The sequence below is a fragment of the Brienomyrus brachyistius genome, chromosome 1 (genome assembly GCF_023856365.1).
Source record: "Brienomyrus brachyistius isolate T26 chromosome 1, BBRACH_0.4, whole genome shotgun sequence".
In the NCBI taxonomy this organism is placed as follows: domain Eukaryota; kingdom Metazoa; phylum Chordata; class Actinopteri; order Osteoglossiformes; family Mormyridae; genus Brienomyrus; species Brienomyrus brachyistius.
This window is the reverse complement of record NC_064533.1, coordinates 47,232,438-47,259,401: the sequence shown is the minus strand read 5'-3', so window position 1 is coordinate 47,259,401 and position 26,964 is coordinate 47,232,438. Positions and strand designations below refer to the sequence as shown.

General features: G+C 45.1%; 2 protein-coding genes across 3 annotated transcripts; both read right to left on the bottom strand.

Moving 5' to 3' along the window:
* Window positions 1-216: 216 nt before the first annotated feature.
* Window positions 217-14,814, bottom strand: LOC125735181 (glycogen synthase kinase-3 beta-like). Of its 2 annotated transcripts, none has more exons than XM_049006194.1 (11): window positions 14,093-14,814; window positions 7,968-8,161; window positions 6,442-6,525; window positions 5,577-5,687; window positions 4,493-4,623; window positions 4,172-4,278; window positions 3,984-4,081; window positions 3,224-3,331; window positions 2,755-2,941; window positions 2,299-2,394; window positions 217-2,078 (listed from the first exon to the last, which is right to left on the bottom strand). In XM_049006194.1, the coding sequence occupies exons 1-11, from the start codon at window positions 14,178-14,180 to the stop codon at window positions 2,005-2,007; spliced, it is 1,278 nt and encodes a 425-aa protein (XP_048862151.1). In that variant the 5' UTR covers window positions 14,181-14,814; the 3' UTR covers window positions 217-2,004. The 2 variants fall into 2 exon arrangements, with proteins under 2 accessions (XP_048862151.1, XP_048862153.1); XM_049006196.1 differs by having other exon boundaries at window positions 3,236-3,331; window positions 14,093-14,813.
* Window positions 14,815-16,242: 1,428 nt separating this feature from the next.
* lrrc58b (leucine rich repeat containing 58b) lies at window positions 16,243-21,716 on the bottom strand. Its single transcript, XM_049006199.1, has 4 exons — window positions 20,947-21,716; window positions 18,698-18,826; window positions 18,192-18,469; window positions 16,243-17,683 (listed from the first exon to the last, which is right to left on the bottom strand). The coding sequence occupies exons 1-4, from the start codon at window positions 21,399-21,401 to the stop codon at window positions 17,490-17,492; spliced, it is 1,056 nt and encodes a 351-aa protein (XP_048862156.1). The 5' UTR covers window positions 21,402-21,716; the 3' UTR covers window positions 16,243-17,489.
* Window positions 21,717-26,964: the final 5,248 nt, after the last annotated feature.

Sequence of the window (26,964 nt, the reverse complement as noted above, 5' to 3'; positions counted from 1 at the left end):
ACTGGGTGTGGCGAAAAAAAAAAAAAAAACTTCCCATATCTCTTGGGTGAAATACATTTTTCTGCTGATAAATAAGGAAAGACTTACCAGAGAGAGGGTTAGGGGAGAGACGTGGGGGCTCTGCTTTGCCTTTTCTAATACTAATCTTACAATGCAGGCAAGAACTCTGAAGGAATCACAGAATGGGAACCTAAAGCGAAGGGAGACACACTCACATGGGAAAAAAAACCTTTATATTTAAAATGAAATCATTTCAGTCACAGGAATTCAAGTAGTTTGTTATACAGGTGTTTATATGGTCTATATCTGAGTGCATACATCTCTCTCTCTCTCTCTCTCTCACACACACACACTCACACCAGTCATTTAAATTAAAATTAAGCCTTGTGTTGTATCTACCTTGAGTCACATGGTTCTTCCTACACAGCTAAAACACATACGCGAGCACTGCGTGGGCGGGGCCACGCATCCGACCCCCCCCGTGAGCTCTGCTGAATTCATGCCGCAGACCGGCTTTGGGGATGAGAGGTCCACCAGGAGGGGTAACATCATGCAGCGCGAGCACCGAGCTCCCGAAAGCCGGGCACAGAGCTGGATGCAGTGGTCACAGGGGAGGGGGGGCATGCAGGGGTAAGGCTAGGCTGGGGAGGGGGGGGACATTCAGCAGCACTACAGGGGGCAGAGAGGGCACAGACACCAATGAACGTGAAGGCACTCCAAACTGTCCTGGATTATACATGACTACTGTACAGCTACGGTCAAATGAAGACCAATTCTACTACCCCTAGAATCTTAATCCGTCTGTCCTGTTAACTTTCGGGTCGCCATATTCACACACTAACACACAAACTCACACAAATACAAAATCTGTATCTGCTGGGGAAATAACTATATATACACATACAGTACATACATACGTTTTCTCTCCCACAACATTTAAGTAAGACGTTTTACTGAAGACGGGCAGAAGAGGAGGTCCGCTGAAACAGCAGAAGCATTGACACGGGTCTCTTGTTCGAACCTGAATGCCATCTTCATCGGATCGGGAAGCAGAGTCTAACAGTTTAAGCCAGTGGGGCGGGCAAACCAGCGTATACATACGGATGATGAGGGACTTCACAAGCTCCAGCAGCTTTCGTGTAGGCTGATCGGACTCCAAGTCTGTCATCTAGGACATCCGCTGGAAGCTCCCATACCACTTACCGCCGCAGCGTGATATGAGGCAGATGGGCCTGCAGGCGGAGCTCTCACATAGCTGAGGGGTAAGCGGTCACATGATATACCCGCACTCAGATCACTGACAGCATGAGGCAACAATAGCGCCTTTCGGTTCCTGTTGGGGGGCAGGGGCCGAACTCCATCCAGGCACAGGAACATCGTCTATGCAGGCAGGACACAAGCTCCGTGCCGGTCTTTCAATCTGCACCATATATACCTGTGCATATAGTTTGCATAATGCAGAGTAGGTGTGTACATATATGCACATAACATGCATGTACACGGCTGCATTATGGAAAGTATAACATGGTGATGGAGAAAGGATCCCAACATTTTTTCTTTAAAAAGCATACCACACAGCCCATAAAAGCTTTAAAATGCACCAAATTCACTCCTAGGATCATGGACACCCTCTCCGGCTTTTAAAAACTGTACATATGGTCAGCGCCCAGACCTGCCCCTTGCCAAAAACAAAGGTATGGGTTACAGGAGCAGAGGAGGCCCAGAGCTCAGACAACAGGGACGAGAGGAGAAACCAGGGAAGATTGTCAATGGAAGAAAAAAAAAAATGCAGGCTGTTCACATTTAGACTCAAAAAGAGAGAAAAAAAATCCAAAAGAGAGTTCTGGAGGAGATCAGCCCACAATTCAGAAACCTGACTGCACATCTCCAGCTTCTAGTCTGCAGTTTTTTTCCTTTTGTTCATGGCCCTGCCCTTCAAATGTGGATGTGATCAAGCAGTCCATGGGGTGGGGGGAGGGGAGGGCTGGGCCCCAGTCTGAGGGTTCAAGTAGAATTGGAAGCAGAGTCGGAGGCGGAAGCCATTGTAGTATTTTGGGAGTGATCTCCGCCATTGGCGTCTAGGGGGAGGAGGAGTAGGAGAGAGAAAGGATTTGGTATTTAACATCTGGGGGAGACTTTCACAGGCTGCTATGAACTGCAGCAGAAACCCCACATCTGTGGGGGAGCCTCTTTTGTACCTTAGAGTGCCAACTGTACACACAGTGTGAATCTGAGGTAGAATCACAGACCTACAGCATGAAACTGCAAGACAAGGGAATGCAGGGGAGTTTGGCTGACCTGGACCAGAGGCGGCAGTAGCAGTGGAAGCTGCAGCCTGGTTGCGGATATGGGCTGGGATGAGGATGGAGGCCAGGGCAGGGTCACTGGACAGCTCTGGGGGGGGGGGGGGGGGGTGTCTCAAGCATTAAACAGTAATGGCACACTGCTAACATGGCTGCCTGCAGGATGATCGAGCAACTCAGTTAAGTACAGGATTAGCTGGTCATCAACCACAAACTAGCCTTACTGTAAATGGGGAAGAAAGTGGGGGGGGGGGGGGAATAATGGCTCACAGATAACATAGCTTTTTTTAAGGTGGGGGGGCAATTTATACAGAGAGGTCAAAGTTACCATCCATTAGCCAATGACATGTTTTGCGTCAGTGAGGGACATAAGCGGAAGAAGCCAATCAGCTTTCAGGTGGGGCCCTGTGGACCCGCCCCCTGCGTAAACCCCTGCCCTGCCTGAACATACCTTGAGTGGTGAAGTTGAAAAGGGGAGGCTTCTCGCGGCCGTTGGGCAGCTTCACGCTGGGGTCGCGCAGCTCGTCGAAAAAGGAGTGTGCGCAGGCCTCTAGCGGGGACAGCCGCGCAGTGGGCGTGTACTCCAGCAGGCGTGAGCACAGTGTGATGGCCTCGGGGGGCGTACGCGGCCGGAACACCTGAGGGGCACGCGCGGGGGTCACACACTGGGGCAGTCCTCGGACACCAGCAGGACAAGGCAGTTGACAGGGTAGGTGCTATGGCGGAGTTCAACCCCATGTGTACATCACACTGCAAGTATTATTCACTAACACAGAGTATTATAATAGTACAGTCCATATAAGCACAACCCTCTGTACAGAAAACTAAGACTCCTAGGAGACTCATGACCTCATGTCACACATAACACATGGCAGGTGAAGGTGCCTCACCAGATGAAAGAAGCGAAACTGTTTCTTTACCTTTTCACTCACCTTAGTCCACGGGTGCGCCTTAATCTGCGGGAACTTGAACTCCGTGTAGTTGGGGTTCATCTCTCGGATTTGTTCCCTTGTGGGAGTCCCTAGAACCTGGCAAAATGTGAGGTGGGGGGGGAAATACAACCTAAAATGACCTTTCACAGGACACAGACACACACACACACACACACACACACCATGGTCTGGTCTCATGACCCACCTACTGTGGGTGGAGGTCTAAGACCCATAACACACATGATCTTTTCCCTTAATCTCAAAAACTTAGTGAAAGGAGGAATGCTGACAAACAGGGAATGGAAAAGTCTTCTGATGGTTACACTAAGGTTAACACACCAGCGGTCTGCTTTGACCTTAAACAGCAACAGATTATGATTTACAGATTATGTATTACTCTCTCTAATGACGTTTTATGTACCACAACACATCCATGTGAAGCGCCTCGTTAATTATCACGCTCTAAGATTAAGAGCTATCCTGCAAGATGATTATTTATCAAAATTAATCTGAATCTCATTCTTTTCCCTCACCAGTGGCTTTCCCTTTGACAGTGGGTCTGAGAGCAGGGATGGTAGCTCAGAGACATGGGCAGGGGGGCAGCTCCAAGTCACCTGACATGGTCTTGTATACTAGGTGCTTCCCAACCCGGGTCTTGGAGACCCCCAGACAGCCCAAGACGTGAAAGGGAACAAAAAACGTGGATTGTCTGGGGGGTTCCTGAGGGCCGGTGCATATGACCACTTACCTTGATGATCTCCACCAGCTGATCCACTCCGCTGTCCCCGGGAAAGATCGGTTGTCCTAGCAACAGCTCAGCAAGTACGCAGCCAGCTGACCACACGTCTGCAGCAGGAGGGCAATCAAACTCAGGCCTGACTTCTCACACAGCTATTTTAATAACACGGGAGTGCTGGAAAGGGTAGCGGCTCTCACCTATGCTGGAGGTGTAATCCGTAGCCCCGAAGATGAGCTCAGGGGCACGGTAATACCGAGAGCAGATGTAAGAGACGTTGGGCTCCCCACGGACCAGCTGCTTCGCACTGCGGGCGGGAAGACCGTCATCATCGTCACGCACATCATCAGCATCCACAAGCCAAGACCTCGAGCACCTTTACACTCCCAAATGCTACAGCAATGCAGGAGGTGAACACATTGCTAATGTAACAAAGAACAGAAATAAGCTACTTGATAAACCACATGGAAAAAATATATATATATATCAAAAGGGCAGCACTGAGCTCCCTCCCAACAGACCTCCCGAAGTCACAGAGCTTAAGCACAGCTGTCTCAGGGTCCAGCAGAAGGTTCTGAGGCTTGATGTCCCGGTGGCAGATCCCAAAGGAGTGAATGTAAGCCAGGCTCCGGAACAGCTGGTACACGTAGAGCTAACGGGTGATAAATGGACCTCACGTTACAATGCGGGGGCACCCAGGGGAACGAGACACCAGCCTGGAGATAGAAGGCCCAGCTGGACACCGAGGCATAGCTAAACTGTCCAGTCATTGTAAACCCGGCCCCCACCATGGCCAACAAATGTAATTGTTGGGGGGGACCCTCGTCACGATTCTTTTTGGACATAGTAGAACAATGCCGATTATAATTCAGAACTCATACAAAAATGGCTAGTGAGCCCTAGTGTATGGCATTAGACAATACTCTGGGACACCCAGGGGGTCCATATTTCATATCACATGACAGGGCAGGTCAGCAGCAATCACACAATCCACCAAGCCCAGTTATTCAGAAGGAATACAACTGGACTTTGGCTATCGGATTGGATCAAATCTTGAAAATGGGTTGTTCAAAAGCAAAAAAAAAAAGGATTTTATAAAATCAAATCACATAATTCAGTTATTAGTCTGGATAAAACTGAGTATGTCATTCGAAACATTTTAGTAGGATTGAGAAACCTTAAATAAATAAATAAAAATCAGAGTCACCCTGATCTAAATGTTTAAAAAATATATAAAATAGAAGGGAAAGTTTGTTATATTGTCTGTTTTCGAATAACACTCAAAGTGACCCCACATTGGCTATTCCATGTTATTCTTTACATGGGTAGTAGCCTACGCTGTGATATATCATCCCACTGGTAAGAACACTGGTAATCCGGATTTGGTAATCACGGTGATCCAATCCAATGTTGCTTTGAAAAACTGCTGTAAGGGCAAGATGGGTTATCTGATCCTGGCCAGCCAAATATGGGATTTCCCAACCGGGATAATTCAGATCCAGATTAAACTTTTTAAACAACTGGGCCCAGAGGATCAGGCACTCTGATCCTGTTGAGCTTCAGAAAGCCACCAATCATTTGCCATCAGGAAAGACAAAAACAAACCTTCACGTAGATGATGGGCAGCGTCTGCTTGGCTCGGCTGTAGTGTCTGGCTACTCGGTATACGGTTTCAGGAACGTAGTCCAGCACCAGATTGAGGTAAACCTCATCTTTCTGTCAGAGAAAATGGCAGGTTCGAAAACAGGGTCATTAAATCTGGAATTGAATGTATCAGCAAAACGATATATAGCAAGGCATAAGAAAGTCTTCGAAAGCCAAAGAATGTTTAAAGCTATTTATCAAAGTAGTAAGTAATGTTTGCTGAGAAAAAAAACAATTTAACAAAACATACAAATTTACAGGAACACATAAATTAACAAGTATATCTTCTGTTCTCCAAAAGTTTACGATATCTTGCTGGACGGCTACATGAACAGCACTTCAGATCCCAAACCTCTCCTAAGGGGCATCCCAGCCATTCCATGTATTTAGTAAATTACACCACCAGCTCAATTAATTAATTAGTTTGCAATGAGGTAAAGTAACTAAAGTGGTTGAGTAAAAAAATGCATAGGTGTATTGGATGGTTACTGCTTATATTAGGGTGTCTTTAAGAAATGGTTTGAAATGACTAAGCTGACACTTAATCTAGCACTTTAATCGCCAGAACCTTCCACAGCATACAAACATGGGCACACAAACACCAAGACGGAAAAGGAATGCATCGCATGGTCTACAGAAAGATCACGCCCACTTTCCTATCAAAGAGGCCCACAGGGTGCAGGATAGCACTCATACACCAGGGGGCACTGCAGGGCTGACAATCCACCTTGTAGGAAAACAGCCCAGGCCATGAAGGAGAATAACAAGCTGCAGCGAACAAATTATAATTGGCATTGCCATAGATCCTAATGGCCATACCACTCACCTTATCTCCACTGGAGTAGAAGAAGTAGCGAAGTCGCACTATATTGCAGTGGTCCAGTTTCCGCATGATCTGAAGCTCACGGTTCTGCAACAAGACGACAACTGGCTCAGCCCCAGGTCATGCTGCATAGGTGTAGGGTCGCAGTCATTTTCCAGGCAAACACTGACAGGCACCAGCAGGGGGAGCCCAGGAGTCACAGCGGCAGTATGGCAGTCAAGAGTTCTGCTTTGGCTTTTTGTCTGTGACAACCTTGGTTGAAAACCACAATCCCGCAATGAACAAAAAGGTGACACCAATCTCAAATGCAGAGAGGCAGTTCTCACGTCCAGGCCTTAACCTCCACTAGCAGTGAGAGTCACATACTATCAACGCAAGCATTAATCGCTTCTGTTAATTACTCAAGGGCTCTGAAACACAACAAAATGAGTCCACAGCTGCCCATGTTTAGCTAAAAATCCTTCTTTACACGGACCAGTAATGTATGACCAAAAACTTAAGACTCTGGTGTTTACGAATGTTTTTTTAAAAGATGTGCTTTTATGATTTTATTATTATTTAGCCTGATAACAGTAAAACATTTATACTAACAGACAATTAATACTGTATACTTAGCTCAATAGTGAAATTTTAGATCATTAATGTATATTTAGTTGAACAGCGACATGTTTCATTACTGCATATAAAATACATTTATGAATGTTTTTCAAAAATACATTCAGCTTGATAGTATATCAAAAAAAATATTTTAACCGGCATGTTTTATTAAATTAATAATGTATATAGCGACACATTTTAAACCCCAAGTGTGAAACAGGGCCATACTGGCATATTTTATTGATTATTAATGATTATTTAACTCAGTAGCAACACGTTTGCTTAACCAGCGTGATTTTAATAATTATTACCTTTACAAATCAATAACATTAGGGATCTCATTTTACTGACATGCATTCAATTGCATACCTGATTATATTATACGAAACCCAAATTTTCAGGCACAAACTGAAGCGGTAACTATAAAGTGAAGTTGTAATACAGAGTGTATTACAACTTCACTTTATAGCTACCGCTTCAGCGATCCAAAAAATTCATGCCGTACAGGAAAATAAAACTGGTATACTGGATGACAAGGTATACCGCCCAGCACTAGGGACCAGCTTACTGCAGTTTTGCTACACTTTGCCTGCAGATTATCAGCCTGTTCAGTTTTGCAAGCACTATAAAGCCCTGATCCAAACTGGAACAAGCAGCCATTCGAGTGTCTCGAAACCAATGGGCTGAGTGTAGGTTAGGTCACTGTGCCTGACAGGTGGATCACCTGGTCAAACCCTAGGGTCGGCAGAGTGATGTCACTGTTGGGTCCTTGAGCAAGGTCCTTAAACTCTCTCCCAACTGCTCTGGGGACTGGCTAACCCTATTTTCTCCACTGTATGTTGCTTTGGATAAAAAGCTCTGCTAAACAAACATGATGTAATTGGGCTCTCCATGCTGGTAGCGGAGCTTGCTGCTTTCAAGGCGCCCCTCACCTTGAAACGCTTGTCCTGCAGCACCTTCTTGATGGCCACCAGCTCACCGGTGTCGCACAGCTTGGCCTGGTACACCACGCCGAAGGAGCCATTACCGATCACCTTGGTGTCCGTGTAGCTCACCTCCTGGGGCCGATCGGGACCTTGGCCCTGTGTAGCCACCACTGTGGTCACTTTGCTGCCATCTTTGTCTCCTGGGACACAAGGGAGAGGCACGAGCACAGGTTAGTCGCCAAAAAGGCAGGTAAACTATGTATAGAATCAGAAGCAATTCTAGCACACTGGGTCCGCCCAACAGAAACAGCCATCTGAGAAGCACCGTTACACAATGACTTCAGACGTGCAATCGTAGGCGCCATCAATAACCCGCAGAGTTCTGTCAAGACCGGTCAAACCACTGCCCGCAGGCACATCATCCAGCCTTTCCAGCCGAACGTCACTAGCGGCAAAACAAAGCATTACAAAGGGCGATTTTACAAGCTGCTCAGAGCGGGACAATGAACCTGCAGACGTATCGCCACACATGCACCCATGTGAGGTGGAACTGAACCTGGCAGCACAAGAAGTCTACTCTGGGTGGCAGGTGAGATCCGTTTCCCTAACCCAGATCCCTCCTAAGCCAACACGACTGTGGGGTCCGAACCATCCGTGATCCACCTCCCATCACAGCTGCTCTACTAAAGTGGCAAAGAAGAGGATTTCTGTAAGGTCCCCCTAGAGGCAGGAAGGCATAACAGATCCCAGGTGATGCACATTGAAAGCCTTTGTTCATCCATCTTTGAGACCCATCTTTCACATCTACCAGTTCAGCTCGTCTGAGGAATGCACCACCTCAGATGACTGAAGGAGCACATCTCGAGGTCAGGTGAGCAGCTGCCTCTATGGGACATTAACATCACCTGCCACAAACTCATAACTGGGAGTAGGAGGGACAGCTGGAAAGGGGCCAGACTGAAGCAGGAGTTGCACACCCAGATCAGCACACAATACTCTCCACCTACACACGGCACTTGACTCATATCAGATGTTTAACCAATACACCTGTGACTGAATCAAAGATTTCTTTTAAGACGTGCCTAAAGAAACAGACCTCCACCCATGTTGGTACAGAGGAGAGACTTCCCTCCGAGCACACATGTACATGTGCACAGACACACACGCTAGCATTGCACTCAGTCATTCAGACGTTTCATTGACTGCAGTAACTCAGCTCGACGTCCTGCCTGGCCAATTTTTACACTGCTTCTCCTTCACAGAGCTATGTATAAAGAAGAATAAGCTGCTAGATCAAAGTGGAGGATATTGCAAAATGATGGCCTGCGGGAGAAACCCGCAGGTGTTTATGCAAGTTGCGCTGCCAAAAAGGAACCATGCTTTTCAGAGTACATCAGGATGAAGTGATAATGTTATTATGGACTCACAGAAGGACGACGCAAGTGAACGCCGGTGCTTCAAACTTCACAGGAAGGGTTAGGGCTGGGCGATACGAACTCAGATCAATATCACAATTAACTGAACATATTACCTTAATTACGATCAATTAACCATTATTTTGTTAGTTTTTTGCACTCATATTTCACTGACAAAGGATGTACTGTAAACATACTCAGCTATCAAAGCAGAGATATTTTTTCATAATGAAGGGCTGTATAGCTTTATAGTTATTTTAAAATTGAAGGAAACACACACAGATAAACCGTTTGACTGTATACTGAATATTTCGAACAACTGAAATCAAACCACAAGTCGCCTGAAATGAAAACGTCTTACAAAAAAGGTCCCATTTTAGTTTTAACGTAAAAAAGCAAGTTTCCTAAAAGTACAAAACAATTTCCATTTCCTGCAAACTAAAACCATTCATAGTGATCACGTCTGCCTGGGTGAAATTGATCACTATAAGCGGATGATCATAACGTAATTTTTTCCCCTTTTCTTTATGTCTCAGGCAGATTACCATCTAATTGACATTTTTATATTCATTACATCAATATAAGGTCATAAAACGGACAGAGTTGCTATTGACAGAATTTTACTAACTCGTTTAAAATACAGTGCAGTGGTTTCAAATGCTTTTCAAATTACAGTACTATACAAATTAATTACTGAACTGTGTATAATTAAAACGCGCTATAATACAGTAATGTACATAGAATATACCTTATTATAGTTTTGCAACTGCACCTTGTTGGCTTGTTTTTGGCATTTAATCATAAACTATGATGAGTCTATATTTGTAATTGAGTGATGACTTTTCCCCCCATCATGGTTTCCTGTGCGTGTAGCATTAGCTTCAAGTAGCAGACAAGAAGCAGATGGGTTACCACAAGGCAAAGTGGACAAGTAAAGAAATAAAAAATTACTGCAGTTTTAATTTTCTCCATGTTATATATAAAAAGACCCTAGATGATCACTGTGAGCAGACTGCTTGATTACTATAAGCAAATTTAAACTGTATTTGTACAGGATTCTCTCCCAAGTTCTTTGATTCATACAAGTGCTTGATCATTATAACTGGTTATTGCTAGTGCTGAAACCATTTGGTGGCATTTCCTTTGGTAGCTGAAACACTTTTTCCCTTTTTGACCTTTTTGTTCGGTATCAACTCAAAGCCACAATGTGTCTAAATGATAAACACTGCATTTTTCTTTAGTAAAAGCTGCTCAGTCAGCTTGATGTTTGAGTTCTCCACGCTGTTTCCATTTTGCAGACGGGATGGGGAGGAGTCATGTGACAACGCACACAGTAGTATGTTTTTAAGGGGACAGGACATGAATACACACTGGGGAAAGCATTAGCAGAATTTAAAAAAATAATGAATGAATGAAGTAACTGACATGGGCAAGGTTGTCGATTAGAGGTTCTAAATGTTGGTGCCCTAGGAAGGATCCCTGTAACTTCGGGCTCTCATACCACAGTCCGAAAAAAAAAATATGACGGAAGATCATTGTTAGGACTCAGAGCATCAAATCACAGCCCCAAAAACATTGCTTACATTGATCTGCATGAAAAGCAAAATGTAAAATTCAGGTCACCATTATTCCTAGGCCAATATTTCCCAATCAAGTCCTCCGGGACCTAAAGCTGGTCCATGTTTTTGCTCCCTCTGAGCTCCCTGCCAAAAACAGTCCACATTTTCACAGATTGGGAAACACTGTCCTAGATGAGGACTGGTTACAGCGGACTGGTTTTAGCCCAGCATCCTGCAGGCAGAACTGAGCCACAGCCTCCACACCAACAAACGAGCACAGATAAGGACGACAGGAGTGAGAAAAGCCCAGCTGAAGTCAGTATAGGTCCTATTTATTGGTGTCATCAGTGGTGTTAAGCTATGACGTGAAGTACCAAAGTATGAACCCATAAGCTGAACAAACCAAAGCAGTGATTCCCCCACCACATGCCAAAAGCAGCCGTCTGAGATTCAACACAAGCCAACAACCCTCAGGGATAAACCCAGAATCACACAAGTACAACACAGTCCCTGTCCATGCTGAGGCTTGGACAGGCAGCGGTCACACACGCGAGGACTAAACCGCTCCCCTCAAATGGACATTGTCAAAATGGAAGTGTGTCTATTCGACCAACTAAAATTTGAATCACCCAATCAGTGAGCACAACAGTCTGGATGTTGTACTAGATACTACATTGCCTGACCAAAACGAAAAACAAGTCGCACACTTTAATATTTCATCGGACCACCTTTAGCTTTGATTATGGTGCACATTCCTCACGGAATTGTTTCCATGTGCTTATGCAACATCTCAACATTTTTTTCAGTTTCTATAGAGGTCAAAACTCTGTGGTGGCCAATTCATGTGTGAAAATGATTCCTCATGCTCCCTGTACCACACTTTGACAATTCGAGCCCGATGAAGACCAGAATCTCAACATCTCGAAAGGGGCTTGGAAGCCTGTCAAATCAAACAGGATACCTTGGCCGTTCAGTAGATTCAGGTACACAGATGACTTCATTTTATTGCTATGTAACATTGCTGAGCTATAATAACGATCCAGTCATTGGCTAATGACCGAATACAACTGGTGATTTAAATTAAAACTACGACTTTTTTGGCCAGGCAGTGTATGATATTTGAGAAAAAAAAAATCACAATACAATATTTGAACATTTTACAAAAAACATTCTTATATTTATCAACAAAAAAGGAGTTGCCATTTACCCAAAATAAATTATAGTCGGTCAAAGTGTGTGTCATAAATAGTGTTTGTCAAATAAGTTGACGGTGTTGATACAAACAGCCAACAAATCACTTACTTTTGCTCAACATAATCTCTATAGGATCCAAAATATTTCTTTGCAACAGAAAATTTATGTCTTGGTGACTAGTTCTTTGTTGTTTTTTAAATATATAAAATAATTCACAAACTTGTTTTCACTGACATGAAAATTGATTTACAGAAACTTATTGATGGTCTCAACCCAATATACCACTGTGACTTCTGCAATGCAACAACTGCATGTTCATAACAAGCAAAGCCGACATCAACATCTACGTGGTCTACTAGATACACCTCCATTATGGGTGAATCAGGATCTACCATAGAGAGTTCCTATCCGAACAGGGACCACTGCAGGCCAAATGGACCTTATATATAATGCGGGCATTAATTCTATAACAATTCGCCACAGTATAATACCGCTCCAATAAAAAGTGACACAGCTGACCTTCTTGAAACGATATTTTAACGTCAAGTATCATATCTCCACTGCTCATTATAGTAACAATGTACAAAAGCCAAACGCCACCATATTTGTTTTACTGACTGCTTCCCCAACATAAAGGCTCAACTTAATTTGAGAATTGCGATTCGACATACTGACCACCCTACTGTTTCTCAATCTGGCTTACTGAACAGGAAGCACAGTGGATGGAGGTCTGGGAAAGTATGGATCAGAGCAAATGGCACTGCTATGCATTGGGGGTGGGGACTGCAGGAGGAGCCACTGTCATTGGTACATTGGTGTCACCTGATCTACTCTATTCCTGCCTCCCAAGACTAGCTGGGCATGAAGCCACAGCTTGAGCTTCTTCCTGTTTCTCCTGGTCACACAGACTGCCTCTTGATTTCCGCTGTTTCCCCCTCGGGTCAGTTGACATTAAACCAGACAGGATACTGACCTGAACCAGTCTGTATTACTTTAACCTCATGACCTCTTGAGGAAAAAAATTCATCCTCTTACCATCGATATAAGTCCCTACACAGACTTTGCACACAAGGATACATATACATTGCTCAGTGGAAATACATCCACAACCAAGTCACATAGACCACACAAGCACATCTTATACGTCTGTGGCTGCTGGCTGACACGGGACGCCATAGAGCGCCTTCACATTGAAATAAATGATGCAGTCATGGTGTATTCTTCAGCATCTCATGGGGGTCAAGGTGCTGTAATGAAATTCCTGAAAATCCCTGCAAATGCTCCAGCAAAATGCCAGCTGTGCAAACACAATGCAAAATAGCCCAGTAAAATCTTCACAAGGGTGACAGGACAAAGCTGACAGAGGAGGGCAGGGCAAGATGGGGAAATGACAGGCCGGGCCTCAGGTCATTTTCATTCCCAGAAAATGAAGACCAGAATCTCAACATCACGAATGGGGCTTGGAAGCCTGTCAAATCAAACACATACCACGAACAGAGCAGGACCTCTCTGCAGCATTGAGCGAAAGGGCACGAAAAACCGTCCATCTCCCATACTAATTGTCTCAGACCGGAACACAAAGCTGACCATATTGACGTTTTCAGCCTCACTGCACGTCCAGAGAGAACGATCAAAGACGAACACGGACTTTGAACACTACCGTATCTAAACACGATAAAGGCGCCTTCCTATTCCAATGAACCATTTTAAGGCCTGCGTGCAATGCCGCACACCCGGCGTTTAATTTTACTCTACGTGGCCGGGCCATAACAGGCAGTAACTTAAATGATATAAATTTCCCAGAAGCCCCAGCGGAGTAGCTGCCTCTATAAATGCCATTAAAAGTGGCACCGTGTCTACAAACTGGAAGGAGGTAGACTTTACAGATTCTGGACAGGAGAATCAGACAGCGCCACAGACGGGGAACGGAACCGGAACCGCCCCGAACCCAATTCTCACTTACTGCTGACTTTCATGCTGCCGAAAGAGGACGGCTGCGACACAGGCTTGCAGCTCTCGGCAAAGGAGGTGGTTCGAGGCCGGCCCGACATCTTCCTCTTCCCGGGGTAGCCCAAATTCTCTGTCTGCTTGCCTCGTGTATCCGCAGTCGATTTTACTTCACTCGACGGTTCGCCGGTCCTTTCGGGTGGAGGGATTCACGGTCAGCGGGCTATTCTCCCAAAGGATCAGATCATCCTTCACACATCCGGCAGGGAGCGGCTCAAAGCGCACAGTCCTGGCAAGGACCACCCTCGACCCGCCGCTTCCCCTAAAATGGCCACTTAGCTGGTTTTTTTCCCCCTAATCCGGCCGCAAGATGACAGACCGGGCCGGAGGGAGGAAGCGCCTGTCCGTTAGACCGACGACGGGGGTTATGGAGAGCGCCCGGCCAGACGGACACTTCGACATCCGATGCCAACCATGGCGGATAGCTCCCACGGCCACAACTGAAATCCCCAAGCGTTGCGTGCTCAAATGGAGCGCTATCCACGAAGCCCCGACGCCTCCAGCCAGGCCGCGCGCTTTCCCAATTCTCCTTTCCTTCTTTTGCGCTCCTGCCCCGTCAGTCGGCGCTCGCTCCCTTTGTCACGCCGAACCCAATACGTCATCTACGCTACTTGCGCAAAAATGTCGCACTGGCTGCCGCATGCGGTACAAGGCTACGGCTGCCCGCTGCTACGAGAATGGGTAACGCGAACGGGAACATGCAGCCAGGACGGGAGCAGCTCGACAGCCAATGGAACGCGCGTCCCTGGGAGGTGGGAGGAGCAACCGTAAGCCAATGGGGCGGTGGCTTTCTGCCGAAGAGTGCCGAAGTGTGCTTGCGGTGTAACGGAAAAGTCCGTGGGGGGATGAGCGGCTTGACCAAGGGTTCGGCGAGCAAATGCAAAGCGGTCGTGACCCGGACACAGAGGACATTGGGAATGCAGCAGCTGCGCTAATGGATTGTCTGTACTGCTGCTGCGCCCTAGCGTCGGGCGGCGATATTACTACTTCAGATCTCGAAACTGTCCGGTATCCCATGAAAATGATTTTAGTTTGTATTTCATCTGTGGTTGCATTGTACTCTTCGTATGACCCCAGGTGCATCAAGACAGAAACAATATAGAACAGTAACTTACTCGTTTGAGTAATAAATATAATTTCTTATTCCGCTTACATTAATCGTTTTCCATTTTGTATGCTATTGCATTCATAATCGTAAACCTGTTTCGCGGTATAATGCACTAGTCAAGAAGCTACTGTTTCTCTTTTCCCCATAATTCGTTGCACAAAACCACAGAAATCAATATTCTGGTAACTATAATATACCAGCAAAATCGTTTATCAGAGTTAATGTGTACATTTTAATGTAAATGTTTTGTTAGGTTTGCTAGCTTAATTTCGCTGTATTTTTGTCAAAGCTCAATATATTTCATGCAATCTGAAGCATCGAGTAACTTTTTTGTTGCAAACCACACGCATGCCTCAAACTGCAGATATAAGGTACTTAACAGGCACCTTACTGTGAACCTACCTACTCTGATTGTGGTAGTTGTAATCAACCTGAGTGAGATCATTGTCCCCTGATGGCAGTGCTTGAGGAAAAAAGTCTTGAGTTTGCTGAATGCTGGATTGCATCAGAGTTGCCAGGAGAAGCTGTGAGGCGCGATGGGGAAGGCTTGACGTAGGCCCCTCTGTCCCTGAAAGCCATTACAGAGTTTATCAACCTGCTTTGGCCAGTGGACAAAACGACAGGCAGCCAGGGGCAGCAGTGAGCTAAAAGAAGGTTGCATTCAGCCTGTGCTACATCGTTTCTTTCATATGCAAATGTGTTCGGAGTGAGATGGAGGGTATTAATGTTGAGTTTAAAAAAAATCACTCCTGGTCTGTGCCAAACCTCACTGCAAATGTGGAACAGTGCACCCAGAAAAGGGGATAATGTAGCCAGGCAACACCTCACAGCTGCTCAATATCATGATAGCGTTAGCAGTCAGTTAGAAGCAGTTCACCGAAGATTTGAGAAGTGCCACTGCAAATTAGCAAATACAACACAAGCTTGAGTCACACACAAAAGAAAACCCCACCACCTTAGACCCAGGAATGTTACAGAAAGACTGACTTGTCATGAGCTTTGTCAGAAAGTTAGCATTTTATTAAATACAGAGTGAAATCTTTATTACAACACAGATGCTTAGTAAGGTCATTTTAAGACTTGGAAAAAAATTCACCTAGTTTCAATGTCAACAAATATATAAATAAAAAATAAAGCAAATTATGATCTAAACACATCCATTATGCCAGTATAAGTTACTAGTTATCAGTATATGCATTCACTAACCTTCATATTTTTCTTTCAAAATTCAAGGTGCAAATCTATCATTTTCCAAAATAGGCACTTTAATGAGACAGAAGGAAAAACGATCCCTCTGCCAGGAGCAGTAAACAAAGAAGTAGAATAAAGCTGTCAGTTTAGTTCACCAGTAGTGCTAAATAAACGATTCACCAGTCCACACTGGAGTGAAGCTTTCAGCTTCCTGAGTCCAAAGAGCCACATTTTGCTGGACAATGCGATACACGATGAATCACCCTCAGCAGCACGAAATCCCTCCCAGGCAGAAACATTAATAACGACTTGGCACGAACGAACGTGAAGGTTAAGGTGATCGCTGAGGACCACACTGTGGCACGCAAGCTGTCAGAAGTCGCAGAGGGGGTGTGGGTCACTCTGTGACACCAGTCACTGGCTTGTGTGGACCTGGTCCACATGGGTGGATTGTCAGGGGAAAGCAGTACAAAACAAGTAAACAACACACATCACATTCCTATGGCCCGGTGGACCCGTTAGTCTCATAACATTAGGTCACGTTAATCCTGATTGTTAAATTATATGGCGCAAACTGTTTTAAAGGCACAGTAAAAGTAACAGCTTATTTATATAACTAAAAAGCAGTATTAGCTTTATAATCATGCTTTTGAAGGAGACGTTTCTTTAATGGCTCAGATTTTGTTAACACTAGTTTTGAAAAGGTCAAATGAACCTGCTAAGGTGGAACGGATTCGCCTCTGTGTTTATGATGTGTTGCTAATAGGGAGGCTCCTTTTGGTTCAGCCCACGGACCGTACCATTCATAATGTTACTCAAAAATACTCAGCACTTACATTCTACAGTTAAAAAGACATCATTATTAAAGTCTGAGAAAAAGCGCTTGTTTCAAACGCTGATTTTACCAGACGCTTATGTAGTTCCTGCATGAGCTTAAAGTTATTAAACAGAATTAAAAATAAATAACTTTATAGGAAGGAAAAGGACTCGATCCTATGTTCATTTGTATTGGCAAGCTAGACGAAGCTGGTGGATGGGTGTCAAGCTCCTCCTCCTATCCCAGCAGCACCCGCTGCAGCCGGTCCGCCGGCACACTGCTCTCATCCTCGGAGTCAGCGTCGCTCTGGGGGTTTGAGCTGCAGGGGGACGAGCATTCCGGCGAGCAAAGGTAGTGCATCAGGGGCAGCCTGTACTTCCCACAGAAGTCCACAAACTTGATGTGCCGCACACAGGAGTCGAAGTACACACCTAGGGAGAGATCACGCCCAAGAAAAAGCCTGTCACGCTCATTCAGTCAAGGCTCATTCAGGATGACATCACAGGCAAACACACCACACTGCTTACCCATGCACATACACACCACTCTGAAACCCATACTCACTCACTCACTCACTCACACACTCACACACTCACTCACACACTCACACACACACATGCATTTGTATTCATATCTTTGTGGGGACCATCCATTCATTTCTACGGCAAAAACCTAACCCCAACAATGACAACCTTAACCCCCACCCAGCCCTAACCTTAACCATAAGTAACCAAACAAAATACAAGACTTTTGGCATTTATAGTTTTTTGATTGCAGACACAGATTTTTATAAAATTGTAGGGACCGAAAAAATGCCCCCCGCAAGATCAAAACAACAGGTTTCTGTCACATTATGGGGACATCTGGGCCCCACAATGTCATATATACATAACCCACCCACAGACACACACACACACACACACACAGTGCTTCTCTCACCTCCACACTTGGGATTGGGACACTTGCTTGCCATGTCCAAATAATGCACCAGGTGGTCAGGCAGATCGCAGAGGCTGTACGGCAGGTTCTTGGATTTGACGACACGTCCTGCCAGCTCCAGCAAAGACGGAGGGTCGTAGGTCATGTCCCTGATGAAACGCACCACCAGAGGGTTGCCACGAAGACTGAGCTCCTGCAGGTGCACCAGGCTGATGATCTCACGGGGCAGGTAGGTGAGCAGGTTATTGTGGAGGCTCAGGGAACGGAGTGAGTGCAGCCTAGCACGAGAGGGGAGAAAGTCTGGAAGATACCACTATGTTGTCCAGGGGGACCACCAAGCTCAATCATTTGGATAACTACTTAAAATAGTATATGTTCTCTATATGGGGATGCTGGTTAACAGACAAGAGCAGCAGGTTCTCCACCTACCCCCACTCCTGCTCTACCTTGTAAATAAAAATAAACAAATACCATCACTGGAAGGTACTTCCATGAATACGGCTTACCGGGTCAGCTGGGGCGGCACACTCTGGATGCGGTTGTCACACAGTACCAGGTAGCTCAGGGAAGGAAGGTTTGCCAATTCCGGTGGGATGTCCCCGATCATGTTGCCGCCCAGGTATAACGTCTCCAAGCTGAGGCCGTTCAGAGAGAGTTACGAGTCAAACACAGCCCACTGTCAAGAATGAAGCTGTGGAACAAAACGAACAGTTTGACCAACACGCCTTCGGTTGGGGGACATGATTGTTGCCCATCAGGCTTAATCCTGACTGCTGGAAATGTTAAATTTTGCACAATGCCACCACCACTTGTTCATGTAATCAGCGTTTCATGCAGCAGCACACTGATTCATGTGGTACGTTTCATTACCAGACCTGTACAGCCGAACCACATTATCAATTTCCTTACGTGCAACTGTAGACCACTGAAACCGTCTGGTATGTTTACTAGTAGAAGCGACAAAAGCACGTTGCCGGGAAGTAAGACGCTTTCAAGCCTACGATAGAAAAAAAAAGCCTTCTTAAGAATACTAATGTGGCACAGGGTTTGAGCGAAACCCAAATCCGTTTGATCTGACCTTGACATCAAATATTGCCAACGTGCAAAAACCCAGAAGACGCAACAACCACAGCAGATCTGCGTCCACGACATACTAAGTTCAAGCACAACATGCCCCAGCTAGACGGTTCCCTTCTTCAAAAAGCAGATCAGTCCCGTGGTTCCCCCATGCTTACACCATGTGACATGTGACACCCCCCCCCCCCCCCATTAGGCCCCCATAGACCGTGTCTGGTTATACAGTCCTGATGAAATATATGTACGGATACTTACACCTATAGTTACATCTAAACATAGACCTGGAGGTCCGTTCCTCCAGAATCCCCACACCACAAACATGAATCATCACTAATCTTTATATTACTATGCATTAGTTCCCACACAGACACAATTAGCACAATCTTTAACTGGTATATCAAACGTATTATAGTGTATTAATATATTTTCAAACACAATACAGTTTATATCAAGGGTGCATGTTTGGTTTCAGCATTGGAAGGGACCTAATCAGCCCCGAACCCCCAGCCCCCAAAACAGACGGCACTCCCACAACATTGGAGGAACACATCTCTGCCATCCATACCCAGATCTATGCTGATGATTCATGTCAGCATATTTTTATTTTGAATTAAAAATACGGCTGTCAAAGTCAATGTTTTGGCATCAAAAACAGTATTTCTTAGATTGTGTCAACACATGTGGCACTTTTATACACAAATGGGAGAACAGCATGTGCAAAGATTTTAACGGAGCCCTATGGCGTTCCTTCCCGGTTGTAAACGGCGCAAGAGCTTCAGCTGTGACGTTTAACAGAATCCCATAATTCAAAATCAAAACTACAGTCACACAGTCTCACAGGGAATCAGCATTGTTACTTGGCTGATTTTGTTTTAAAACTGTTTTAAAAAAATTCTAATCTGCGATATTTGTTTTATTTTACTGAAGCTAAACGCCATAAAATGAGGATCTTTCAAGTTATGAAGTGCACTTTCGGTGGTTGTCAGGCTTGTTTTTAGAGCCATTTATTAAAATAGGTGTTCAATTTAGTTTTCTGTTTTTAAAGATTCATCTTCTGTTTTGAGAGCAATGTCAGGGACATTGTTGGTGGACATAGAGGCGCGAAAAAGTTTCAAGTTGTGGCTGATTCATCTGATCCACGCAATACTGATACAGGCATAATTTAATTTTGTCTTTATATTGTGACTAATTTCCAAACAGGGAAGGAAACCTTGTATTTGCATTTCATTTTTGTGAAACTCGGCTTAAAAAAAAAAAACAACACATATCGCTTTGACTTGAACATTAATCCTATTCCATACGGTTTTATGCAAGGAGACATGCATTTTGATGGAGCAGGGTCATCCAGTCCCTGGATTGGGGGATAAAGGTCTTAATTAGGGGCCCAATACTTAAATCGCTCTGCTCACCCTGTCCCAATCTACCGAGCTACACACCACTCCTAAAGAAACGTAACCACATTTATTTCCTGCAAGCGCTGTTCTGCCTAAAAATACTGACATACGGTTTTTTGGTCAGCATCGTCCAGCCCTCTGGCATGTCAAACACTGAGATCTCTCCGTGTCAGTAGATCCAGCGAACTTATAAGGTACAGCGGTGTGTGAAGGTGCAATGCAAGCAGAGGATCAGACCTCATACCGTGCAGAACCCAAACTGTTGTGTTTATTCTTCACCTTACCATTTCAGGTTTTCTATTTCTGCCGGAATGGATTTGAGTCGGTTTCCTCCAAGGGACAGAGACTGCAGCCGCCGCAGCTTGAGGCACTGGGGCGGCATCTCCTCAAAGCGATTCCCACTTAAGTTCAGCATCTCGATCTGCAAGGTGCCGAAGTGCTTGGGCAGAGAAGACTCATCCAGGCGGTTGTTTTTGGCTATGAGCGTCTTCAGCCTTGTCAGTCGGGTAATGCCTTCGCAGATAAGCTGCAGCCCGTTGTTGCTGATGTCCAGAAATTCCAGGCTAGAGAAAAGGGAGACGGAGGAGGGCAGCACAGCCAGCCTGTTGAAAGTTAGATACAGCAGCTTGGTGTCCCTCTTCCGCTCCTCGGTCACCCCGTCCAGCTCCAGACCGTCCAGATCGAGGTGGGACAGGTCTAACAAAGTCTCCCCGCGGTCGGATCCATCGAAAGCCTCCATTTTACTCTCTAAAGGAGCCGAAGAATGCGAAATGTGCCAGAATTTCCGTCTGCCGTGCTACTCAGAAAAGGAAGAGAAAATGCTCCTCAAAAGGACCATTCGGAGACTGAACAAGCGGTAAATGGTCGATAAGAGCACATGCATGCAACACGTTTTTTTAAAAAAAATACCGCACCGTATTGCAGAAAAGTAGGCATGTACACGGACACGTACAGACACCATGACAAGCAGCCGGAACCTGATTAAGCCGAAAAACACGATCTGCAAGGGATCAGGCAGCTATGGGTGTTCATGTTCCGGGGCGCTCCGGAGTCCCCTCCCTGGCTGCATTTAACCCTCACGCTGCGAGTCCCCACCCCTCCTGCTAAGCCCAATACGACCCCCTCCTCCCCGGGTACTGTTAAACCTCGCAGGGCAAGTCCCCTCCCCAACAGCAGTTAACCCTTTCACTACGGTAACCAGTGGCATTCCCATAAATGTGCACCCCAAAGTGTGCGCATCTGTCAGAAAACCAATCAAGCAGTACAGATCCCGGAGATTTAGAGTGACGTTGACTTTACTGGTCCAGGAAATTCTACCGCATTCAGCTGCAACTACGTCGTACACAGAGAAACATTCTGCACATATAGTGCAAAACCGATAAAGTGCAAAGACAGAACACATAGTGCAAGGAAGAAACGTGGTGCAAACAAATTCAAAAACCACACAGTACACGAACAGAACATCCTGAAAACAGAATATTGTGGTACTGTAGAAACAAATGCTTACAGGATAACAACAACATCAATAATAAATTAGTGATAGTAAAACAGATAGCAGATTATTTAAATTATTACAGAGACGGGTCACTTCCTGACATGTTACGGCTGGGAGTGGGGGGTATCACGTCAGCAGGAGGCGCTGTGGTGTCTGATGGCAGCACGCAGGAATGATCAGTAGCGTTTTTTAACACACTGTGGTGGTATGATCTGGTGACTAAAAGTGCCCCAGGATAACACTCCCTGAAGTAAACGCACAGAATTGTGTCCTATTTTGCCAACATTCTCTTCTCTGCTACTACACTACCTCCAGTGGGCCCAGGGTCAGTGCTGTGACAGAGCTGGCCTTCCTGATGAGCCTGTTCAGGCATTTTAAATCACCTGCACTGATAGCATGTCCCCAGCAGGTTACAGTGTAGAAAAGCACGCTGGCCACTATGGACTGATAAGACACCCACAGCAGCTTGCTACACATATCAAAAGACCCAGACTTCCTCGGAAAATACATTTTGCTCTGGCCTTTCTTGTGCAGTGCTGCTGTATTGTCCACCCAGCCCAGTCTGTTCCCCCCCCCCCCCCCTAGTACATATAGCCCCGCATCACCTCCAATTCCTCCCTCCGGTTGGTGACTGGTCTGCCTGTTACGCCGGAAGTTCTCGACTAATCCTTTGTCTTCTGATTCATCTCCATTGTTGATGTATGGAGGAGTCATCTGAGATATTCTGTAGATGGAAAGAACCGGTGTTGTTCTGGAAGTCCGACGTGTAGAGGGTAGACAGGAAGGGAGACAGGAGAGACAGGACGGTTCCCTGAGGTGCCTCAGTGTTGCTCACAGCCATCTTTGACACACAGTTCTGGAACCTCACAAACCATCTGCTACTTAGGTAGTTCATGATCCAGGAGACTGTGGGGGCATCAAGCTGCATTGTCCTGAGCTTGCACCCCAATCAGAGAGGCTGGGTGGTGTTAAAGGCGTTAGAGAATCAAAGACCATCACCTAGACTGTGGAGTGATTTATATCTTTCTGCCAATCAACCGCCATATATCTTATTCCTGATGCAGCTGTGATGTAGGTCTCTTTGTGAGAGAGGTGCATCTGTGTGTGGTTATAACAAGTACAGTAAGGCATTTCCTGTCTAATATCATAACATTGTGTCTCTCTACGTAGCCCCCATAGAGCTGTGTGTATGACATCGTTGTTTGGGAGTATATTTAATTGCTACTGAGAATACTCCTATTCAATAAATATTAATAATAATAATCAATTCTTTATTGATTCCCTTGGGGAAATTGTCTTTATAGCTTCTTCAACTTGTTCTTTCTCATAGAGTGAAAAGTCTGTGAAGGGCAGCCACCCGTAGTGGCCCCCAGGGAGCTGGGGGTTAAGGATCTTGCTCAAGGACCCGCAGACATGCAAAAGCACTGTAACATTACCCTATACAAGACTGTATTAGTACTGTTGACATTCTATAGCTCTGTTCAGGATGAGTGGTTAGAAGGTAACAGGTTATGGTAACCAGCACATGCTACAGTAGCATGTATGTCAGAAGTTGTAAAAGTTGTGAGGGTCAGTCATCCAGGGCTGATGAGCTACGCGTAGTCTGTCTGAAGGTGTGAAATGCTCGTGAAGAACAAACATAATGTCATAGGCACCGGATATGTAAAAAAAACGGTTACATATCCCATCCTGTGCTATTTGCTGTCTTACTCATGCTGTCGCAGCTAGAGCTCCCAGTGCAGGCCCACGTACAAGTGTAAAGAGGTACTGGAGCAAGTAACTGCAGCTACACAACATTTTACAAACAATGTAAGAACCTCATAAGACTAGAAATTAATTTAGCAGAAGATTCAATGCTTTTAAATCAAACTGAAGCTGTGTCAATGCACGCTAAACAAACTGAAGCTGTGTCAATGCACGGTAATCAAACTGAAGCTGTGTCAATGCACGGTAATCAAACTGAAGCTGTGTCAATGCACGGTAATCAAACTGAAGCTGTGTCAATGCACACCAATCAAACTGAAGCTGTATTGATGCACGCTAATCAAACTGAAGCTGTGTGAATGCACGCCAATCAAACTGAAGCTATGGCAATCCATTATAATCAAACTGAAGCTGTGTCAATGCGTGTTGATCAAACCAAGGCTGTGTCAATGCATGCTAATTAAAATGTGTTAATACCTGCTATTTGCTGTCATACTGCTGAGCCACCACCTCAGAATTGAGCTCTACTAATATTCTGCTGATAAATACACTTAATCACCGAAAATGCTGAATAAGTCATTGCCCAACTTTATGGCAATAGCGTTACATCTTCGTGAGCTGATTTAACGTTCTCTCCTCTTGGATGGGACAGCTTTGGAAACCCACTTTTCCAGTCGCGCTTTTCACAGGGAGCTGACTAAATGTAAATTCACCTCCTCGTCATTTATCCTCAGCCACAGTACGCCAGCTGTAATGAGGCGGATGACACCCAGATATGTAACATATCCTTACAGTACACCAGGGAATCCGATTACTTTTCGCCAAGGGCTGAATTCAACCAACAAGGCAAAGCCTGTCAGTCAGCCAAAGAGCCTTTGGTTTCATAACTATTTTAGAGTAGCTTTTGTCATATGCACATTATTCATTATAATTGTCATTGACTTATGATTATTTTGGCTTAGTTACAAAATAAGTTCACAAGTTGTATGTATGGGGAGGAAACTCCGAACCTCATCCTGAATATTTCCTCTAAAAATCTCACAAACACAGTCAGCTGTTTTATGCCAAAGCTGTAAGTAGATAAGTCAGTGACGAGTGACAGAAAATCTAATTTATTTAGGATGGACAGGCAGTGCTCTGCTCACACGTCTGCTTGTCTCAGTGCATTAGTGCTTGGGAAACAACTATGTGATCAAGTTCTGTGGTTTGTTTATGACTAAAAACTTCTACCACATGAGTTACACGATTTTCATCAACTTATCAGCTAAACATTTTTTAGTTTCACCAACCACAACAAGATGCTACAGTTATCTTATGCTGATGTCGTTGTTTTAAATGATTATATACAGCAATTACATTCTTCACCTTTTCTTTATGACTGCCTTAATCCACTGTAATGTGTTTTGAAGTACTTCTTTTATTAGCCACTTGGCAGATGGTCACAATGTGGGGTGGTCTGCTGTTAAATACTGTGGCACCGGCTAAACCGAGGTATCGCAAGAGCAGAGAGACATGGAGACTTGCTTGTCGGGGAAAACACGCTCTTTATTTGCAGTCTTTAAAAGGACTACAATAGGCTCCCAACAAGCACGGCACCAATTACAAAGAAGTGAAACACAAGGTTGTCAGACGCTGAACTGCAAGATGCAAACACGGTGGGAGATTTACGCACGCTAAATACACATGAGGATCGGACCATGTACACACAAGACACAGGCAAACACATGCGTGACAATAGGGAAATGCAACCATTAACATTAGCAACAACCACAACAACAATACCGCGGCGTACCACGTCATTTTCAGTCATTTTTGGACTTGAGAAGATCACGAAAGCGGCTCATATGTGTAGCGTAATTTGAGACGAACAATATTTTTGCGCATAAGCACGTTTCCAACCTTCCTACGCATGTAACCTTTTGAGATCTCTGTGCACGAGGCCTCAGGTCATTCTCATTTCCCCATGTGGTAGTAGAAACCCTGTACTCACTTCACCGTCTCTCAATTCTGTCCGGCACCAGGCAGTGAAACAAGTTTAGCCGATGCAACTTGGGTTAGACAAAATTTTTTTTATTAGAGCAGGGTGCACCCACAAGTTGAAAGCCAAGAAACAGAGTAGCTCCGTCCCGAAAAAATTGACACCCCCAACAGCAGAAAGGCTTGGCTCTTTTACATTCCTGTAACTCCCCTAATATTCAATTCAACTTAATTTCATATAGCGCCTCCCACAACAGAGTCGTCCCGAGGCGCTTCACATGGATGTGTTGTGATCGATGAAACATCATTTTAGAGGGTAATACAGAACGGGGGAAAAGGAAGGAAAGAAATTAAATAAAAAAAGCCAGATGACAGCGGAGGAGAGGAACCAAAAACTCTCAAGTAAGGGGAAAAAAACAACCTCTTGGGGTCCAAGGTCAACTGACTTCCCGGCCTCCCCCAGCATACTAACAATACTACAAGGAAAAATTAAATCTTTTATTGGCTAAGACAGTGGCTCCTGTCCATGAGCAGAGTGTGTGATGGTCTCAGAGGTGACAGATGAAGGTCTTGTACACCTCTGCGCTCCTATAGGCCCATGGCCAGACAGCCAATCACCATTTGTTACATCCTACCCTTGCTACCCTCTTATATATCCCATGTTAATCAATACCATACAATCAAGTAAATCAGATTACATTGTCACATTATATATTGGTCTGTTTTATTTGATTCATTATAACACACTTCAATATCACTCATTAGATCGCATGAGTCTTAACACAGATAACTGTAGTGCACACATAAGAACATAAGACTGTTCCATACTGCTCTCTGTTGTCTTCCTCTGTGGCACTGGGCAGCCTGTGTAACACATCATGTTCTTTTCAGCATAGGAGGTTCCAGTTATTTTCACAGACTGGTGGTCTCGGCTTAATGGTTACGGGGTCAGCACCCCCCCCCCCCCCCCACACACACACACACACGTACACATTCTTCTTGCCTACAGCCTAAGGTCCGACTACGCACCTCTCCCCAGGCCTACTGGAACTTTCCCTCCACACCCAACTGTGCTGTCTCACCCAAATGCTGATGGTGCTCCAGAAAGTCACAAGGATTCAGAGCA